This window comes from Pseudophryne corroboree, chromosome 6, assembly GCF_028390025.1.
Source record: "Pseudophryne corroboree isolate aPseCor3 chromosome 6, aPseCor3.hap2, whole genome shotgun sequence".
In the NCBI taxonomy this organism is placed as follows: domain Eukaryota; kingdom Metazoa; phylum Chordata; class Amphibia; order Anura; family Myobatrachidae; genus Pseudophryne; species Pseudophryne corroboree.
The window spans coordinates 774540745-774562045 of NC_086449.1; the positions used below are offsets into that span (position 1 = coordinate 774540745).

General features: G+C 45.5%; 1 protein-coding gene across 2 annotated transcripts in view; it reads left to right on the forward strand.

Moving 5' to 3' along the window:
• LOC134933470 (platelet-derived growth factor receptor-like protein) overlaps positions 1–21301 on the forward strand; it is a 97778-nt gene that overhangs the window by 22031 nt on the left and 54446 nt on the right. The window contains exon 1 of one of the 2 annotated variants that reach the window (XM_063928696.1): positions 20883–21013. The exons of the other annotated variant lie outside the window; for it this stretch is intronic. Coding sequence (XP_063784766.1) covers positions 20965–21013 — 49 coding nt within the window. The 5' untranslated portion in view covers positions 20883–20964. Of the gene's footprint in view, positions 1–20882; positions 21014–21301 lie in introns of those variants that run through there. 2 annotated transcript variants of the gene reach the window in all.

The following is a 21301-nucleotide window of genomic DNA, read 5'->3' on the forward strand; positions in this document are numbered from 1 at the left end:
AATACTGACACAGCTACCTCCCTGTGATGTACATTGTCCTTAATGTCCTCGATCCCAGTGTATCTAGCCATTTCCTGCAGTGCTCGATGGAAATATTCGGATGCCATTTCACCTTCTTTTTGTCTTATGGAAAAGATTTTATTCCATTTGAAAACAGTAGGGAAATATACTCCTAATTGCAGATTGATTTGTCGTACATTCTCCTGAGTGTACTCATCAGTGAGAGGTACTTCTGCGTCTAATTTACAATCAGTAATACATTTTGCGGGGTCAATATTGGAAGGTAAACATACTCGTAGCACTGTTTGCCAATCTTTGTTTGTGGGTTCGGTGGTGTTGCCTAATTCTTTAATGAACCTCGGGCATGCGACTAGATCCTTTCTGGGATTGAGAAATTCTGACATAATTGCCCTCAATTCCGTCCGGGACCAGGGACAATGCATAGCAATGTTCCTGATGGGAGTGACTCCCTGAGCGTCAGTCTTCCCATTGGGGACTGCGATCACCCTGACAGGATTTAATTCAATTACATCATTCTGAGTTGATTCCACAATCTGAGGTGCTATTGTCTCTGCATAATGTATGGTACCGTACTTACCTGTGGACACGACCTCACTTATCCCTCCGCTAGGGGGCCTTACAACTGATCTTACTGGTTGGGCCTTGCCCACCTGAGTATTCTGTATGGTGGCTGCTAGAGAGAGTGCCGATATCGTGCTGGGCTCATCTTCTTGCTCGCAATCCTGAGGAAAGTTTAAAATGGGATACAACTTGCAAGGGTTAGCGTTAGTACATTTATCAACTATACTCTTATCGGATACCAATATGCCATTGTCTGTAGCCACTTTCTCCCCTACAATATACGGTGGTGGTGGTGCGGTTGCCATCATTTTCCTGCTAGGTTTGGAACCTGCTGCGTGAGCTAATTCTCTTTGCATATCGCCCTCTTGCTGCCATAAGTTTAAACAGTTTGTGTGTCTGACCCTTTGCTTTCTGGATTTTATCAGACATATCCTAATCCTTAAATTCTGCAATACCTCTGGTTCAAAACTGCCTACCTTAGGGAATGGTTCCCTATCTCCCGCAGTCATACGTTCCCATTCATTGCACAAAACTTCTGTGTGTGGTCCATACTTCTCACACATTATGAACCTCGCTGACCCCCTGGGCCGCGGTATGTCAACCTGAACCTTGGTTGAACGTCCCTTACTTGAGCAACTGGCCCCCATATTTTGCAGGTATTGTCCTTTCGGCTAATCCCACAAAAAAACCAAAATACTCAATATAAGGCAACGGTGAAAGTTCTCTGAGCGCTCTTCACCCGCTCACCGCCCACGTTGGCCAGTACTACCATACACTGTCGATAGCGAAGGCAATGTACCCAACCTAGGGCCCTATGTAACCTCTATTTACTGGAAGTATCTGGGAATAACTTACCCTTTCCAGTAAATATAAGTTGTTGGAGATTTCCTGAGAGAGATCAGCGAAAACTCCCTAAACCTTTATTATACACAAATCACGCTTGTGTATGCTATATACAGCGCTAATGATACCGCAATATTACGCAAAGCTCGTAAAAAGGGTATCACGTTGCGCTAAATATTGCACCCACGAACGCGCGGTCCAATCGCACAGTGTATACGTACTTGTTACTTATCCGCCGTACGACCACTGGAATCGATTTTCAGGCTGCGAGACCTCAGCCGGAGCGTATCAAAAAAACTAAATGGGTAAACCTTCGCTAACCCCCTGGGCTGCGGTACTCTAAACCTCGCTGACCTCCTGGGCCGCGGTACTCTGCTACCTTGCTCCTTTGTACTTCAATCTATATTAACGTGAGTCAGCTGCCTCACGCCACCAAGTCTCCACTCACTTGATTTACCACTCGACGGGATCCCAAATTCCCTGGGTCCACTAAACCTTTATTACGTTTGCTCACTCACGTTCGTTCACTCAAATACACTTTGGTTTTTTCTGTACAGAAAATTATCATTCATTCAGATAAACAGCTTTAGTACCAGAGGCAATACAGTAAAAAAGGTTTTGTTTAAACTAAATCTTGGAAACCGAGCAATTTGTGCTAATGTAGCGTGGCTACTGTCCCGCCCCTAAACTAAACAATGCTATTGTGTAATTTGTACTTAGCGGTCGTACCCTTACGCACGTTGCGTAAACACGCGACCGTGTGTATGTCTTTACGTTGCGTACGCAGTCCCGTACTTTGTCCGAGACACGTGTACAAAAAACGTACGTCCGCAATAGCACAAATCCCACACTTCTATAAATGTAAGCGATAATACCTATAATCGTTTACTTAACACAACACAGTTTCTTTCTGTATAAACCTGTTTAACTAGGCCAGACTGTATTTGTGTTTTACGTTTACTTCCTTAATATTTAGTCTATGTTTTAACTAAATAGCAACAAATTTCTCTGCACAGGTCTAAATGAATCTAGTAATCAGTACTTATGGCAACAATGTGAGCAGGTATACAAAGTACAGGTGTACGCTTGTGTTGTGTGCGCATTTGGCGCCAAACAGAAATTCACAGACTTTTAAAAAAGCTTTGCGTATTTACTTTACGGGTCCCACCAGCATCCCTACAAAGAGCAGACACCATCTAATCAGCAATAAGATAGGTTTTCCCAGTGTATCCTGCGGCCAGAAAAAGGTTTACGCAGGATACCTGTCCTCCCTTTGCTGATAGATAAAGTCTGCTTTAACCTGCTAGGCTACGGGTATGTGGAAAAACCGGACGATGCCCCCAATTGATAATGTCGATATTATCTTAAACCATAAAGCTATACCTTTAAACACACCTTTACCATGGAGCCGCTACGGCCGCTAAACTTAATATGCACTCTATGTACCTTTTACGCTATTTGCGTAATGAGTCCCGTATCGTGGGGGTCATTCCGAGTTGTTCGCTCGGTAATTTTTTTCGCATCGCAGCGATTTTCCGCTTAGTGCGCATGCGCAATGTCCGCAGTGCGACTGCGCAAAGTAAATTTGCTATGCAGTTAGGTTTTTTACTCACGTTTTTTTCTTCGTTCTGGTGATCATAATGTGATTGACAGGAAGTGGGTGTTTCTGGGCGGAAACTGGCCGTTTTATGGGTGTGTGTGAAAAAACGCTACCGTTTCTGGGAAAAACGCGGGAGTGGCTGGAGAAACGGAGGAGTGTCTGGGCGAACGCTGGGTGTGTTTATGACGTCAAACCAGGAACGACAAGCACTGAACTGATCACAGATGCCGAGTAAGTCTCGAGCTACTCAGAAACTGCACAGAGATGTCTTTTCGCTATATTGCGAATCTTTCATTCGCACTTTTAAGAAGCTAAGATTCAATCCCAGTAGGCGGCGGCTTAGCGTGTGTAAAGCTGCTAAAAGCAGCTTGCGAGCGAACAACTCGGAATGAGGGCCCGTGTACGGACTCTGCGTACAAACGCTGCGCGGGGGGTACAAAGTACACGCAGCGCATACACACTCTTATTAATACATTTTAAAACCTTATACAGTTAGGAAATGTAATACACTTTAAACCCTAGCAGGGAAAAGAGGACACAACACCGATTTGTAGTTAATCACTGGGTTCCGACACCACAGAGTAATATATCTGAAAGGGGGTTAACAATCCAAATTATACACTACAATACAACAGAGTAAATGGCTACAGTCAATGTACATACGTGAGAATATTCGCATGCGCTTCCTGGTCCAGTCCTCCGCTAATCAGGTAGATAGCGTTGAGAGTCTTGTGTCCGGCCAGGCTTTTTATACAATACTTCCAAAAGCAATACAATGGATACTGTAATCCCTTTGTCCATTGGACACAGGGATGCATCCTTACAGTACAGGAGAGGTCATAGGTTGATTTGAAAAGGTGGGCGATGTCTTTCTCAACTGCTCCTGTGGGTGGTCTCCTCTGGATTCCCGCCGCATACATAATATACAGTAAATACAGTTTATATCTATATTCTGCTTCTGCACATAACTATACGCAGGAACATGCGATCTTCCTCAAACCAACACCGGAATGTTACCCTTAAAATACCCTACAGCTGGATACCAGACACCACCTTATAACCTTAGTCTGTCCCCTCCTATCCTGTAAAGGTGAATCCCTTTGTTCTGGAATCATTTAAACTGTTGATACTTGCTGATGTGATGCAGGGGGACTATGTGTACAATGTGCACTATTTGGATTAAGTATGTAATGTTTTGATAGCCCTCCACACGTTCACAAACTCCGCCGTAAATACCCATACCACGCACAGGACCGCGGGAGCGACCATACGCAAATTGCGGATATGTGCACGCACGGCGGAACAAGTGCACGCGCAGTGGGCATGTGTGTGTATTTTATACGTGCTGTGTGTTCTGTAATATTTTTCGACTTTGACAGGGGGAATGGCATCATAAATGGAGACGCTGCGATTGGAAACATGGTGGCGTGTTATCCTAAATCAGCGATGCAAACACAATTGTATTCTTGACAAGTATATCACTGGCCGCCAACAGCATGCTTGGAGGCTTTGCCCTGTGCTGGGCATCCCCAAGAATGCAAGGGATACCAGTTGCAGTTTTGTTATTTTGGCAAAACTGCAACTGAAGCTTAATAAGGCACCTAGGCCAGTATACAATTACACGCGGAGAAACATCGGGGGCGAGAAACTCTGATGCTTCTTTGATATATTTTTTGGGTGCTATCCAATTAGGTGACCTGAAGAAAAAAGTACATTTTCTCCCAAAAACACACAGGTTCAGTGACACCTGTGTGTTTTCAACAGCCCTGTTTTCGGACAATAACTGGGCTGTTTTCCGGGATTTTGCTCCGCCTGCCTGAGGGACGTGCTTAAGTGTAGTGTACCACACCATATACCACATTATGCACCACAATAGTAGGACCCCTATACTATCTAGTACTGGTGCTCCTTACACATTATGCCACATGGCATGAGTCAAAATTCACAGGGAATGGGACACAATTCACATTATGCCATACAGCAGGGATGGGGAACCTTTAGCCCTCCAGCTGTTGCTGAACTACACATACCAGCATGCCTTTAGCATTTGCAATTTGGCCATGCTAAAACTGTTGCAGGGTATGCTGGGATGTGTAGTTCAACAACAGCTGGAGGGCCAAAGGTTCCCCATCCCTGCCATACAGTATGAGATGAAATTCTAATTTTTACACACGGAATGAACCAAATTCACATTATGCCACACGGAATGAGCCAAAATTCACATTATGCCACACAGTATGAGCCGCAATTCAGGGACAGGGAGAATGACAGCAGGGACATAGGGACAGGGAGAATGACAGCAGGGACATAGGGACAGGGAGAATGACAGCAGGGACATAGGGACAGGGAGAGTGACATCAGAGACATAGGGACAGGGAGAGTGACAGCAGGGACAGAGAGAGGGACAGTGACAGGGAGAGTGACAGCAGGGACAGGGAGAGAGACAGTGACAGGGAGAGTGACAGCAGGGACATAGGGACAGGGAGAGTGACAGCCGGGACATAGGGGCAGGGAGAGTGACAGCGGGGACAAAGGGACAGGGAGAGTGACAGAGAGAGGGACAGCAAGGGCATACAGAAGGGAGAGAGAAAGGCAGCAGTGTAAAATTACCTAATCAGCAGCAGTGGTGCAGAGTTGGCTGTGGTCGGCGGCAGATGAGGAGGCTGTGGCTGTCGGTGTGGAGGCAGTGGGCGGCGGTGCGGAGGAGGCTGTGCTGTGGGAGGCGGCAATGCGGAGCAGGAGGCTGTGGGCGTGAGTGCGAAGAAGACAGCGGGCGGCAGTGGTGGCCTTTGACACGGCTCTGGTCCGCCTATGACCGCCACTATATCAAATCTGCCAATATATTTTATTAACTAATGGGCCCTACACATTGGCCGATCCGCCGCCGAGCTGCCCGACGGCGGATACGGGCGACCCGGCGGCGGGGGCAGTGACGGGGGGAGTGAAGTTACTTCACTCCCCCCGTCACACGGCTCCATAGACCTGCAGCCAAATATGGACGAGATCGTCCATATTGGCCTGCATGCACAGCCGACGGAGCACCAGCGATGAACGAGCGTGGGGCCGCGCATCGTTCATCGCTGGTGCCTCCACACTGCACGATATAAACATTATCTCGTTCACTAATGAATGAGATCGTTCATATCGTGCAGTGATGTCTGCCAGTGTGTAGGGCCTATTAGTAAAAAAAATAACACTGGATTATACTGTAATAGTAAACTGTAAATACTAACATTAGATCACAAACACACCTTCTGGCAGCTGAAACAGCTCACAGCCAGCCAGGGAAGTAGAGACAATGAGGTCCGCACAGTCACTTCACTCACTGCAGTATAGCCAGGTCCTCCCTCTGTGCACACTGCACAGCACTCGACTCGAGCTCCTCCCAGAATGGCCTGCAGTGCCGGCGTATGCGATGACGTCACGGAGAGTGACATACAGCACCCGGCATCTATAGAGATTGCAGCAGTACGGACCCCATGGCGTTGTTCATAGGCAGGCCAGGCAGTTGTCTGATTTACTTTGAATCAGTCTTTTGAAGTCGGCGGGGGTGCGGGGGCTTGATGCCGGGAGGGAATGTGGGTGCCGCTGCAGACGTGAATGGGATGGGGGTTCGGGTGTGCAGCTCTTTTTGGTGCATACTTGCCTACTTTTGAAAAATAGTTTCAGGGAGATTGTAGGTATTAGCAGAATGCGCCGCGTGCCGTTGAGGGGGCGTGTCATGTCTCACTCCACCTTTGCATACAAACACACTGATGATATATGTCCAGAGCAATAAAGCTGTCAGAAAACTTTGTATAGCAGCCCATACAACGCTTTCACATATAGGTATATCCATCGTATTGTCTGTTAATATGCTGCAGAAAATATAAACTCCTAAGTATTAGAATATTTTAACTACATGAATACGCCAGAGGTGCCATTCATATAAAGCAGCAAGTATCAATCCTGCATTCACATATCGGTTCCCTAATAATTGCTGTTCATACAAATAAGTGTGTGGTATGAGTCTAGAGATGTGCACCGGAAATTTTTCGTGTTTTGTGTTTTGGTTTTGGGTTCGGTTCCGTGGCCGTGTTTTGGGTTCGAACGCGTTTTGGCAAAACCTCACCGAATTTTTTTTGTCGGATTCGGGTGTGTTTTGGATTCGGGTGTTTTTTTCAAAAAACCCTAAAAAACAGCTTAAATCATAGAATTTGGGGGTCATTTTGATCCCAAAGTATTATTAACCTCAATAACCATAATTTCCACTCATTTTCAGTCTATTCTGAACACCTCACAATATTATTTTTAGTCCTAAAATTTGCACCGAGGTCGCTGGATGACTAAGCTCAGCGACCCAAGTGGCCGACACAAACACCTGGCCCATCTAGGAGTGGCACTGCAGTGTCACGCAGGATGGCCCTTCCAAAAAACACTCCCCAAACAGCACATGACGCAAGGAAAAAAAGAGGCGCAATGAGGTAGCTGTGTGACTAAGCTCAGCGACCCTAGTGGCCGACACAAACACCTGGCCCATCTAGGAGTGGCACTGCAGTGTCACGCAGGATGGCCCTTCCAAAAAACACTCCCCAAACAGCACATGACGCAAAGAAAAAAAGAGGCGCAATGAGGTCGCTGTGTGAGTAAGCTAAGCGAACCTAGTGGCCGACACAAACACCTGGCCCATCTAGGAGTGGCACTGCAGTGTCAGGCTGGATGGCCCTTCCAAAAAATACTCCCCAAACAGCACATGACGCAAAGAAGAAAAAAAAAGGCGCAATGAGGTAGCTGTGTGACTAAGATAAGTGACCCTAGTGGCCGACACAAACACCTGGCCCATCTAGGAGTGGCACTGCAGTGTCACGCAGGATGGCCCTTCCAAAAAATACTCCCCAAACAGCACATGACGCAAAGAAGAAAAAAAAGAGGCGCAATGAGGTAGCTGTGTGACTAAGATAAGCGACCCTAGTGGCCGACACAAACACCTGGCCCATCTAGGAGTGGCACTGCAGTGTCACGCAGGATGGCCCTTCCAAAAAACACTCCCCAAACAGCACATGACGCAAAGAAAAATGAAAGAAAAAAGAGGTGCAAGATGGAATTGTCCTTGGGCCCTCCCACCCACCCTTATGTTGTATAAACAGGACATGCACACTTTAACCAACCCATCATTTCAGTGACAGGGTCTGCCACATGACTGTGACTGAAATGACGGGTTGGTTTGGACCCCCACCAAAAAAGAAGCAATTAATCTCTCCTTGCACAAACTGGCTCTACAGAGGCAAGATGTCCACCTCATCATCATCCTCCGATTCATCACCGTGTACATCCCCCTCCTCACAGATTATCAATTCGTCCCCACTGGAATCCACCATCACAGCTCCCTGTGTACTTTGTGGAGGCAATTGCTGCTGGTGAATGTCTCCATGGAGGAATTGATTATAATTCATTTTAATGAACATCATCTTCTCCACATTTTCTGAAAGTAACCTCGTACGCCGATTGCTGACAAGGTGAGCGGCGGCACTAAACACTCTTTCGGAGTACACACTTGTGGGAGGGCAACTTAGGTAGAATAAAGCCAGTTTGTGCAAGGGCCTCCAAATTGCCTCTTTTTCCTGCCAGTATACGTACGGACTGTCTGACGTGCCTACTTGGATGCGGTCACTCATATAATCCTCCACCATTCTTTCAATGGTGAGAGAATCATATGCAGTGACAGTAGACGACATGTCCGTAATCGTTGTCAGGTCCTTCAGTCCGGACCAGATGTCAGCATCAGCAGTCGCTCCAGACTGCCCTGCATCACCGCCAGCGGGTGGGCTCGGAATTCTGAGCCTTTTCCTCGCACCCCCAGTTGCGGGAGAATGTGAATGAGGAGATGTTGACAGGTCGCGTTCCGCTTGACTTGACAATTTTCTCACCAGCAGTTCTTTGAACCCCTGCAGACTTGTGTCTGCCGGAAAGAGAGATACAACGTAGGTTTTAAATCTAGGATCGAGCACGGTGGCCAAAATGTAGTGCTCTGATTTCAACAGATTGACCACCCGTGAATCCTTGTTAAGCGAATTAAGGGCTCCATCCACAAGTCCCACATGCCTAGCGGAATCGCTCCGTGTTAGCTCCTCCTTCAATGTCTCCAGCTTCTTCTGCAAAAGCCTGATGAGGGGAATGACCTGACTCAGGCTGGCAGTGTCTGAACTGACTTCACGTGTGGCAAGTTCAAAAGGTTGCAGAACCTTGCACAACGTTGAAATCATTCTCCACTGCGCTTGAGATAGGTGCATTCCACCTCCTATATCGTGGTCAGTTGTATAGGCTTGAATGGCCTTTTGCTGCTCCTCCAACCTCTGAAGCATATAGAGGGTTGAATTCCACCTCGTTACCACTTCTTGCTTCAGATGATGGCAGGGCAGGTTCAGGCGTTTTTGGTGTTGCTCCAGTCTTCTGTACGTGGTGCCTGTACGCCGAAAGTGTCCCGCAATTCTTCTGGCCACCGACAGCATCTCTTGCACGCCCCTCTCGTTTTTTAAAAAATTCTGCACCACCAAATTCAAGGTATGTGCAAAACATGGGACGTGCTGGAATTTGCCCATATTTAATGCACACACAATATTGCTGGCGTTGTCCGATGCCACAAATCCACAGGAGAGTCCAATTGGGGTAAGCCATTCCGCGATGATCTTCCTCAGTTGCCGTAAGAGGTTTTCAGCTGTGTGCGTATTCTGGAAAGCGGTGATACAAAGCGTAGCCTGCCTAGGAAAGAGTTGGTGTTTGCGAGATGCTGCTACTGGTGCCGCCGCTGCTGTTCTTGCGGCGGGAGTCCATACATCTACCCAGTGGGCTGTCACAGTCATATAGTCCTGACCCTGCCCTGCTCCACTTGTCCACATGTCCGTGGTTAAGTGGACATTGGGTACAACTGCATTTTTTAGGACACTGGTGAGTCTTTTTCTGACGTCCGTGTACATTCTCGGTATCGCCTGCCTAGAGAAGTGGAACCTAGATGGTATTTGGAAACGGGGGCACACTGCCTCAATAAATTGTCTAGTTCCCTGTGAACTAACGGCGGATACCGGACGCACGTCTAACACCAACATAGTTGTCAAGGCCTCAGTTATCCGCTTTGCAGCAGGATGACTGCTGTGATATTTCATCTTCCTCGCAAAGGACTGTAGGACAGTCAATTGCTTACTGGAAGTAGTACAAGTGGGCTTACGACTTCCCCTCTGGGATGACCATCGACTCCCAGCAGCAACAACAGCAGCGCCAGCAGCAGTAGGCGTTACACGCAAGGATGCATCGGAGGAATCCCAGGCAGGAGAGGACTCGTCAGAATTGCCAGTGACATGGCCTGCAGGACTATTGGCATTCCTGGGGAAGGAGGAAATTGACACTGAGGGAGTTGGTGGGGTGGTTTGCGTGAGCTTGGTTACAAGAGGAAGGGATTTACTGGTCAGTGGACTGCTTCCGCTGTCGCCCAAAGTTTTTGAACTTGTCACTGACTTATTATGAATGCGCTGCAGGTGACGTATAAGGGAGGATGTTCCGAGGTGGTTAACGTCCTTACCCCTACTTATTACAGCTTGACAAAGGCAACACACGGCTTGACACCTGTTGTCCGCTTTTCTGTTGAAATACCTCCACACTGAAGAGCTGATTTTTTTGGTATTTTCACCAGGCATGTCAACGGCCATATTCCTCCCACGGACAACAGGTGTCTCCCCGGGTGCCTGACTTAAACAAACCACCTCACCATCAGAATCCTCCTGGTCAATTTCCTCCCCAGCGCCAGCAACACCCATATCCTCCTCATCCTGGTGTACTTCAACACTGACATCTTCAATCTGACTATCAGGAACTGGACTGCGGGTGCTCCTTCCAGCACTTGCAGGGGGCGTGCAAATGGTGGAAGGCGCATGCTCTTCACGTCCAGTGTTGGGAAGGTCAGGCATCGCAACCGACACAATTGGACTCTCCTTGTGGATTTGGGATTTCGAAGAACGCACAGTTCTTTGCGGTGCTTTTGCCAGCTTGAGTCTTTTCAGTTTTCTAGCGAGAGGCTGAGTGCTTCCATCCTCATGTGAAGCTGAACCACTAGCCATGAACATAGGCCAGGGCCTCAGCCGTTCCTTGCCACTCCGTGTGGTAAATGGCATATTGGCAAGTTTACGCTTCTCCTCCGACAATTTTATTTTAGGTTTTGGAGTCCTTTTTTTACTGATATTTGGTGTTTTGGATTTGACATGCTCTGTACTATGACATTGGGCATCGGCCTTGGCAGGCGACGTTGCTGGCATTTCATCGTCTCGGCCATGACTAGTGGCAGCAGCTTCAGCACGAGGTGGAAGTGGATCTTGATCTTTCCCTAATTTTGGAACCTCAACATTTTTGTTCTCCATATTTTAATAGGCACAACTAAAAGGCACCTCAGGTAAACAATGGAGATGGATGGATACTAGTATACAATTATGGATGGACTGCCGAATGCCGACACAGAGGTAGCTACAGCCGTGAACTACCGTACTGTGTCTGCTGCTAATATAGACTGGTTGATAATGAGATGTAGTATGTATAAAGAAGAAAGAAAAAAAAAACCACGGGTAGGTGGTATACAATTATGGATGGACTGCCGAGTGCCGACACAGAGGTAGCTACAGCCGTGGACTACCGTACTGTACTGTGTCTGCTGCTAATATAGACTGGATGATAATGAGATGTAGTATGTATAAAGAAGAAAGAAAAAAAAACCACGGGTAGGTGGTATACAATTATGGATGGACTGCCGAGTGCCGACACAGAGGTAGCTACAGCCGTGAACTACCGTACTGTGTCTGCTGCTAATATAGACTGGTTGATAATGAGATGTAGTATGTATAAAGAAGAAAGAAAGAAAAAAACCACGGGTAGGTGGTATACAATTATGGATGGACTGCCGAGTGCCGACACAGAGGTAGCTACAGCCGTGGACTACCGTACTGTACTGTGTCTGCTGCTAATATAGACTGGATGATAATGAGATGTAGTATGTATAAAGAAGAAAGAAAAAAAAACCACGGGTAGGTGGTATACAATTATGGATGGACTGCCGAGTGCCGACACAGAGGTAGCTACAGCCGTGGACTACCGTACTGTACTGTGTCTGCTGCTAATATAGACTGGATGATAATGAGATGTAGTATGTATAAAGAAGAAAGAAAAAAAAACCACGGGTAGGTGGTATACAATTATGGATGGACTGCCGAGTGCCGACACAGAGGTAGCTACAGCCGTGAACTACCGTACTGTGTCTGCTGCTAATATAGACTGGTTGATAATGAGATGTAGTATGTATAAAGAAGAAAGAAAAAAAAAACCACGGGTAGGTGGTATACAATTATGGATGGACTGCCGAGTGCCGACACAGAGATAGCTACAGCCGTGGACTACCGTACTGTACTGTGTCTGCTGCTAATATAGACTGGATGATAATGAGATGTAGTATGTATAAAGAAGAAAGAAAAAAAAACCACGGGTAGGTGGTATACAATTATGGATGGACTGCCGAGTGCCGACACAGAGGTAGCTACAGCCGTGGACTACCGTACTGTACTGTGTCTGCTGCTAATATAGACTGGATGATAATGAGATGTAGTATGTATAAAGAAGAAAGAAAAAAAAAACCACGGGTAGGTGGTATACAATTATGGATGGACTGCCGAGTGCCGACACAGAGGTAGCTACAGCCGTGGACTACCGTACTGTGTCTGCTGCTAATATAGACTGGTTGATAATGAGATGTATGTATAAAGAAGAAAGAAAAAAAAAACCACGGGTAGGTGGTATACAATTATGGATGGACTGCCGAGTGCCGACACAGAGATAGCTACAGCCGTGGACTACCGTACTGTACTGTGTCTGCTGCTAATATAGACTGGATGATAATGAGATGTAGTATGTATAAAGAAGAAAGAAAAAAAAACCATGGGTAGGTGGTATACAATTATGGATGGACTGCCGAGTGCCGACACAGAGGTAGCTACAGCCGTGGACTACCGTACTGTACTGTGTCTGCTGCTAATATAGACTGGATGATAATGAGATGTAGTATGTATAAAGAAGAAAGAAAAAAAAAACACGGGTAGGTGGTATACAATTATGGATGGACTGCCGAGTGCCGACACAGAGGTAGCTACAGCCGTGGACTACCGTACTGTACTGTGTCTGCTGTTAATATAGACTGGATGATAATGAGATGTAGTATGTATAAAGAAGAAAAAAAAAACCACGGGTAGGTGGTATACAATTATGGATGGACTGCCGAGTGCCGACACAGAGGTAGCTACAGCCGTGAACTACCGTACTGTGTCTGCTGCTAGTATAGACTGGATGATAAATAATGATATAAAAAATATATATATATCACTACTGCAGCCGGACAGGTATATATTATATAATGAGGGACCTGCTGGACACTGTCTGTCAGCAGAATGAGTTTTTTAATTTTTATAGAATAAAAAAACACCACACAAGTCACACGACGAGTGTACTTTTTCAGGCAGACAATCACAATATACTATACTGGTGGTCAGTGTGGTCAGGTCACTGGTCACAGTGGTCAGTGGTCAGTCACACTGGCAGTGGCACTCTGGCAGCAAAAGTGTGCACTGTTTAATATGTACTCCTGGCTCCTGCTATAACCTATAACTGCTCCCCAGTCTCCCCCACAATTAAGCTGTGTGAGCACAGTCAGATATTATACATAGATGATGCAGCACACTGGGCTGAGCACAGATATGGTATGTGAGTGTGACTGAGTCACTGTGTATCGTTTTTTTCAGGCAGAGAACAAGAACAGAACGGATTATTAAATAATAATAAATTATAAAACTGCACTGGTGGGTCAGGTCACTGGTCATCAGTCACTAGTATAACTCCTCCTAAGCTCCAGTAAGTAAATGAAGTGTCTCACTCTCACTCTCACTCTCCTATCTATTTTAATTTCTAAACGGAGAGGACGCCAGCCACGTCCTCTCCCTATCAATCTCAATGCACGTGTGAAAATGGCCGCGACGCGCGGCTCCTTATATAGAATCCGAGTCTCGCGATAGAATCCGAGCCTCGCGAGAATCCGACAGCGTGATGATGACGTTCGGGCGCGCTCGGGTTAACCGAGCAAGGCGGGAAGATCCGAGTCGCTCGGACCCGTGTAAAAAAACATGAAGTTCGGGCGGGTTCGGATTCAGAGAAACCGAACCCGCTCATCTCTAAAATAGAGTCTCTAGACATGTTTGCAAATACACACCAATCACCCCACATACACACAGGATACTGGGCAGACAGAGTTTCCCCCCAAGAATGGCAGAGAGACACAGAGATTGGAGCCAACCCACACACAGCGCTATTATAGGTATAGGGAGACCCCAAACCAGCGCTGACTGTGTCCCTTAATAGGTGACACAGTCTTTACACAGCCTCCCCTCCCTTCTACAATCCCCTGGTACTGTACAGATAGCTCTGGAGGGACCTGTTCTTCCACTGGCAGTGTGCTGCAGGCAGGAAAATGGCGCTGAACGCTGCTGGGTCTGCTCTGAGAAGAAGCTCCGCCCCCTTAATGGCGCTGTCTTCCCGCTCTTCTGAGATTATACTGACCTGAGGATTTTTTGCTGGCTGAGATCCGCAGACCCCGACAGGCTTGATTTGGTCAGTGTAGGGTCAGGTGCTGGTTCAGGGCGACCCTCACAGCGCCGCACCGAAGTACCGCTGAGCTGTCCGGGAGCGCAGTTAATACTGAGCTCCTACCCTTAAGCCGCCATCTTCACACTGACCCTCCACTTGTGAGAGGGGACAGTGACTCACTCGCCACACTTCAGCTCTGCAAGGGGGTGGCGGCTGGCTGCCGGGGTGAGCGTTTGGGCTGTGGCGGGGAGCGATCTGTCCCCTCTGGTGCTCAATGTCCAGTCAGCGGAGACAGTGGCTCAGACCCCGTAGGGCGGACACTGCTCCCACACTCAATCCCTCATTGCAGGCAGGCTGTTGCCAACAGCCTCCTGTAAAAAAATAAACTCTAAAATAAACTTTTTCTAAGAAAGCTCTGTAGAGATCCCCTAGCTGTGACCAGCTCCTCCGGGCACATTTTCTAAACTGAGTCTGGTAGGAGGGGCATAGAGGGAGGAGCCAGCCCACACTCTTAAACTCTTAAAGTGCCAACGGCTCCTGTTGGACCCGTCTATACCCCATGGTACTAATATGAACCCCAGCATCCTCTAAGACGTAAGAGAAATGGGGACTCTTGCCTGCCGTACTGTGTAAAATGGGGACTCTTGCCTGCCGTAATGTGTAAAATGGGGACTCTTGCCTGCCGTACTGTGTAAAATGGGGACACTTGCCTGGCGTACTGTGTAAAATGGGGACTTTTTTTTTTTCCTGTGGTGGCCGTGATGATGAGATCAGACGAGGCCACATCCATTTTAATGAGACCACACCCATTTAACTAGGCCACGCCCCCTTGCCAGGAGCACGCTCATTCTTTTTCTTTTTATATTTATGGGGGGGTGCATTTGGCTAGAAAAAAACCAGGGCCAATATTTACTAAGAATTCGAGTTTGTCCGATTTGTGGGGGTTTTTTCAAAGTCCCAATCCGGGAATTCACTAAGCACCAATCTCGGCAGTGTTTGGACTATTCGTAATGGTTTGATTTGCAAAGTTCCGAAATACGAATGAATAGACCATCGGTCAAACACGGCTGTTATTTCATACAATACGTGAATTCACTATTCATTCGTATTTGGGTGTTAGTTTCTGAGTGCTCAATTGCGGTCGTATTTTTTTGCGAATCGGTAAAAAAAGCTGCAAAAAAATAAACCTGCTTTTTTCAGCCGTGTTTACATGTGTTGACACTTACAAAACATTCTAATCTGAATTAGGATGCCTATAAAAGGGACACAAACTTCTCTCATGCAAAATAATTTATTTCCTTATGTTTGCTGCCCAAAACTTGTAGATTTGTAAGGCAATACACATTTTTCAACATATATCCATTATTACACACATTTGTGTTCAACTTTCAAATATTTCAAATGTTGTTGTTTCTGCATCATGTTTTTAAATCTGATTACTTATTTTTAACACACACAAACATGGCACAACAATAATGTCAGTCATTTTCGGACTGAATTATCTAAATATTACCCCCAACATATTAGGACACTTTTAGCCAACTCAATTGTGTTTTTCTTGTCAATTCATCTAGAGAAGAAATGTTAAACAGTTACAATTCACATTGTAAATTGTATTGGTCATGGATGAATCTGCCTGGCTGCCAATTAGTCTGTCCTCTGGCTCAAAGAATGATTAGAATCTAGAAAGAGTAATGATTAGAAAAAAAACAAGTGGTCTGCTTTCTGCCTGCTTAAGACAATCTGCCTGGCTGCCAATTAGTGTGTCTGCTGGCTCAAAGAATGATTAGAATCTAGAAAGAGTAATGATTAGAAAAAAATCAAGTGGTCTGCTTTCTGCATGCTAACATCTATGTGCAGCTCAAACAACAGTTTCCTGCTAACAAAACAATACAAAGATGATAAAGAAGAAATGTGCGTACAAAATTCCTGTTGTTGTTTGTACCAGTTATAATTAATGATGTTGTACAAATTGTCAAGGAGCTAAGTGTTATTTATATTCTGTTAATCATACACTTGGTAAGTGTTTTGTTTCTCTTCTCTTTAAAGAAATAGGTGTTTTTTTTATGTTTATTTGGGTGGTTGCTTGTCTTGGCCTTTGCCTTTACCACTGTCGTGTTGGCGTGCTCTGGTGGAGCGCCTTGGTGGTGATGACACTGGCGTTACATTTGGAGTAGTCGTACCAGAACTGCTGCTTGTTTGCTGTTGCTGCAGGGATCTGAGTGTTTCATTGAGGTTAGTGAGGGTGGCATTGAGTTCACGTGTTGCAGCATTTTGATTGTCTACAATTCTGGACATGGATTCATTGATCATTTGATTGCTTTCTAAAATGTTGATATAGCTTTGCTGTTGTCTGTGCTGTTCTTCCATTATGCGCTGTAAGTTGCCCATGACATGTGTAATGTCTGCATGCATGATTTCCATGGTATTTGCAATTCTTGTGTTTGTTTCATTTTGTCTACTCAGATTTCTGCTGATTCGTCTGAGGTGAGATGGTAGGCTTGCAAACATTTGGGTCTGCCTACGCAGGCAATCTTCATTAGTGGCCTGCTGTCTAGCCCAAATGGTCCAGAACACTTGATCAGGGCCTTGTGTTACTGGTGTTGTTTGGCTGTGTTGGGGCGGTGGTGTGCTTTGCTGTGGTGGAGTACTCACAGGTGCTGGGGGGCTGATTCCTTCGATTACTGGATGCATTTCTAACATGATTGTGTCATCCATGTCACTGTGTTGCTGTTGTTGCGGAGGGATGCTTGTACCAGGACTAGAAGCTGAAATTAAAAACATTTATCCGTTACTTATCCATATGTTTAATACATTGGTACAAAGCACTAAACATGGAACACATGTAATGGACTGGTGCTTTCAGATATCCGGCCTAGCAACATCATCACTCATTACTTAAATACATACATACATATGCCTGTTTGTGGCAAATGTGTCTGGTTACTTCATTCTGAAAGCAAACACATGAGTTGTATAGTACATCAGACATACTCCTGCCTAAAAACACATTGTAATCCATAATGTGTTGGCTTATAGTGTCTCCAACCAAAACATAGTAATGTTTTTGTATGCAGTTGGCAATGTTAGGACAAACACACATGTGTAAATGATTCTAACAACTTTACTAGTTGCAAAGCTTACACATGAGTTTCTGTTGCAGCATCTTCCACACATTGTGCTACTGTATGGCTGATGTGGACATACATATCTTTACTGGATGTTGTGAAGGCCATTTTGTTAGGTTTCCATTTCATGTTTTACTGACTTGGGTAAGTATAGCAGATTTTGATGGGTATTTACTTAATGAGTTTAAGTAAATGGTTTTTTAAAGATCTGACATTTTTAATTGTTATCACAGTTTGTTACTCACAATCAAGATGACGGGAGTGTGGTTGGCGTCTTGGAGGTGTGTCCAAAATTTGTGGGGGCACCGAACAAACAGTAGATAATCTTCGTGGCGGGGTAGCCTGCTGTGGTTGGCCCTGGACATCAGACCTTGCTTTCTTTGCTGGCAGATGTTTTTTGTGGTGTGTTCCAGAAGTGCGCCTTCTGCTGGTTAAGACTTCTTTGGATGGACCTAGTATTGAAAGTGACATTTTGTTATGGCCATTCATTTACAAACCTAACCTATACTACAATGGACACTTTACCTGCTTCCGCAGCATCATCATCATCATCAGATGTGATGGGAGTGACTGTAGGACGACCAGTACTGCTTTTTTTCAACACTGTAAATCCCCCCCCAAAAAAAATAAAATCATGCTATTGTTAATACATCCACCCATTATGCTTATAAACATTCCATCTTTAAAAAATTGAGGTTTTATTATGAATTTAAAAATAAGGACATTAAACACAAAAAGCACAACATCAAACCCAAAACATTGTCCAATAGCCATATGCACTATGGAAAGTGCAACACAGAGAATCATATACAGGACACAGACATAGGGCACAATTCCAAAAACATACACTAACAAGCCAAAACACACACAGCTTCATTTTCTAATAAAAGGAAAAAAATTACAGATGCAATATAGAAATAGGTCTGTGGCACTCCAAACACACATTACCACGATATAAGGTAACTAAGTCTGCAGTTGTTGTGTCAGTGTACAAATACAGACTCAAAATGAAACAGCAAATAGTGGCCTTGACTTAAACAATATTACATTGAGTACTAATGAAATTACACATGTAACTGCCTTCAAAGACACTTTGCACTACTCCAGCCTCTAACATATCAACCACTGATTTGGAAACATTGCACATGGATAACTGAAATAAAAAACATAGTCCAACTTTTATAATGTACAATGTGCAAAAGTAAAACATTATTGCTGGACAATTAAATGACACACCAAGTCCAAACTACACATGGAAAATGTACTGTCCAAAAACCACATGACATACAAGCAAGTAAGACGTTACATTGACTTTTGTATGAAACATGACCCAAAACAATGTATTTGATGACACACACTTGAAGATGGGAGTAATATGCAACGTCACATGACACACATTTAAAACATACAGTAAGCCAGAAGTAATGTCATAGAATGTTAAGGCAAATACACATGCTCACCATCCTTCCTGGGGCGATCGGAATCCCGGACATGGGTTGCAGAAACTACTTCTGGAGGGATTATAGTCCGCATGGGCTCCTCATAGTCCAGATATGTGGCAATAAAGGGCAGACCACCACCGGTTTTGCTAGCCGACTTCGCCTCATTGGCCATTTTGGACTTGACACGTCGCTTTATGTCATAGTACCGTTTGCGGCACGTGTCCTCCGTCCGCTTCACCACCCCCTCACTATTTACAGCAGCAACTACTTTCGCCCACAACACCGTCTTCCTCCGTGTTGGCACCTTGGCGGACTCAGGCCCAAATAGCTGCCGCTGATACTTCATCAGCTCCTGCACCAATGCCACATTTTCTGCATAACTAAACTTTACATTACGCCCAGTCTTAGTAGTGGTGCGTGGCTGCGGAGCACTCTGACTGTCACTATCACTGTCACTTGAGGCTGCTGCAGCAACCTCACCCGCCTCCTCCACCTCACTAACCTCACTCACACTCACCTCCTCCACCTGACCGACCTCCTCCCCCTCACTCACACCCTCCACCTCACCCACCTCTGAGTCACACATAATTGTGTGTCTAAACACTTAACACAGAAAAATAAAAAGACAAACAACACACTCCTCCACTACCACTGCACAAATCACACACACACACACACACACACACACACACACACACACACACACACACACACACACACACACACACACACACACTGACAAGGGACTATAAATAAAAAAATACTTGGACCAAAAATTAGACAAAACCACAAAAAACAAGACTACAAGAATGACGACTACTTTCAAACACAATACTACACTCAGAAATCGCCCAAAAAAATCCTCACCAAACCAACTCCTCACCAACCTCCACAGCACAACCTCCTTCCTCACCACTAACTAAACCCACGAGGTGCGGACGGTTTGGGGCGTATTTATATGGTTGCGCACAGACACTCCTACCATTTGAAACACAACCAATCATGAACGGGGATGAAAATCGAAACTAAAAGTGAAAATGCGGCCGCGGGAAAAAAAAAACACTGCCGCGTTTAACTTAGAAAAGAACCCAACAAAAACAACAAAAACACGTACGCAAACGACAATGACGGCCGCAAATGTGCCAAAAAAACCGACTGGCATCAATAAAGGGAAAACAAAAAACTCGAATGCTTAGTAACTTGGCGTATATAGTTTCAAAAAGTTGCATGAAAATGCACCCGATACAAAACGAGCTTAAACACTACACAAACCGACTCAAACACGAATATTAGTAAATTTTGGCCCAGGTTGCTCTTGCTGTGTAAATAGTTGCCACTTTTAAAAAAACCTGCAAAACCTTACCAAATCTCTCACTTTCTGAAACTCTCACTCTATTACATTTGGCCCATGGTGTATCACAGTAGTCACTGGAAGATGAATCTCCCTTTCTACCGGGGGCTACAGCTGGTCACATCCTGACCCTCCTGCATGGCCCCTTCTACCTGATATTAAATCGCCAACCCTAAAGCAACGTGAACTGTGAATTTATCCCTGAATACAATCCCACCTCTCTTCCATCTCCCCACCTCCCTGCCATGTCCCCTCGCTGCACCTCCCCTCCTCCCTGGCGGCTGGAATCCTCTGCCCTGTCCATAGCTGCACTGTACACAGACTGAGACCCTCCTCACACTCTGTAGTGGAATTTCCAGGATTCTACATTGCACAGCCATGGATTACAGAGTGTTCCTGATCCTGCTGCCCAGCCTCTTCATTATAGGTAAGACCTGTCTGTCCTAGTTATATTCCAGATATGGGCAATATTCCTAATGCAACTCAATACACAAAGGGGGGCACTGTATAAAAGGAGCACAGATTTCACTGTAAATGTAACTTCCCCTCTTTCTAAATCTCTCAAGTCGGAGCCTAAGCAAGGCTGCATACTGTACTGTCTTAGAGTTTATCAATTTATGGGTTTATCAAACAGAATATTCATTCAAAAGTATAAAGCGTTATTAAATATAGAGGCATATGCCTAAGGCACATGTCATCTGTGCTGTAACCTATA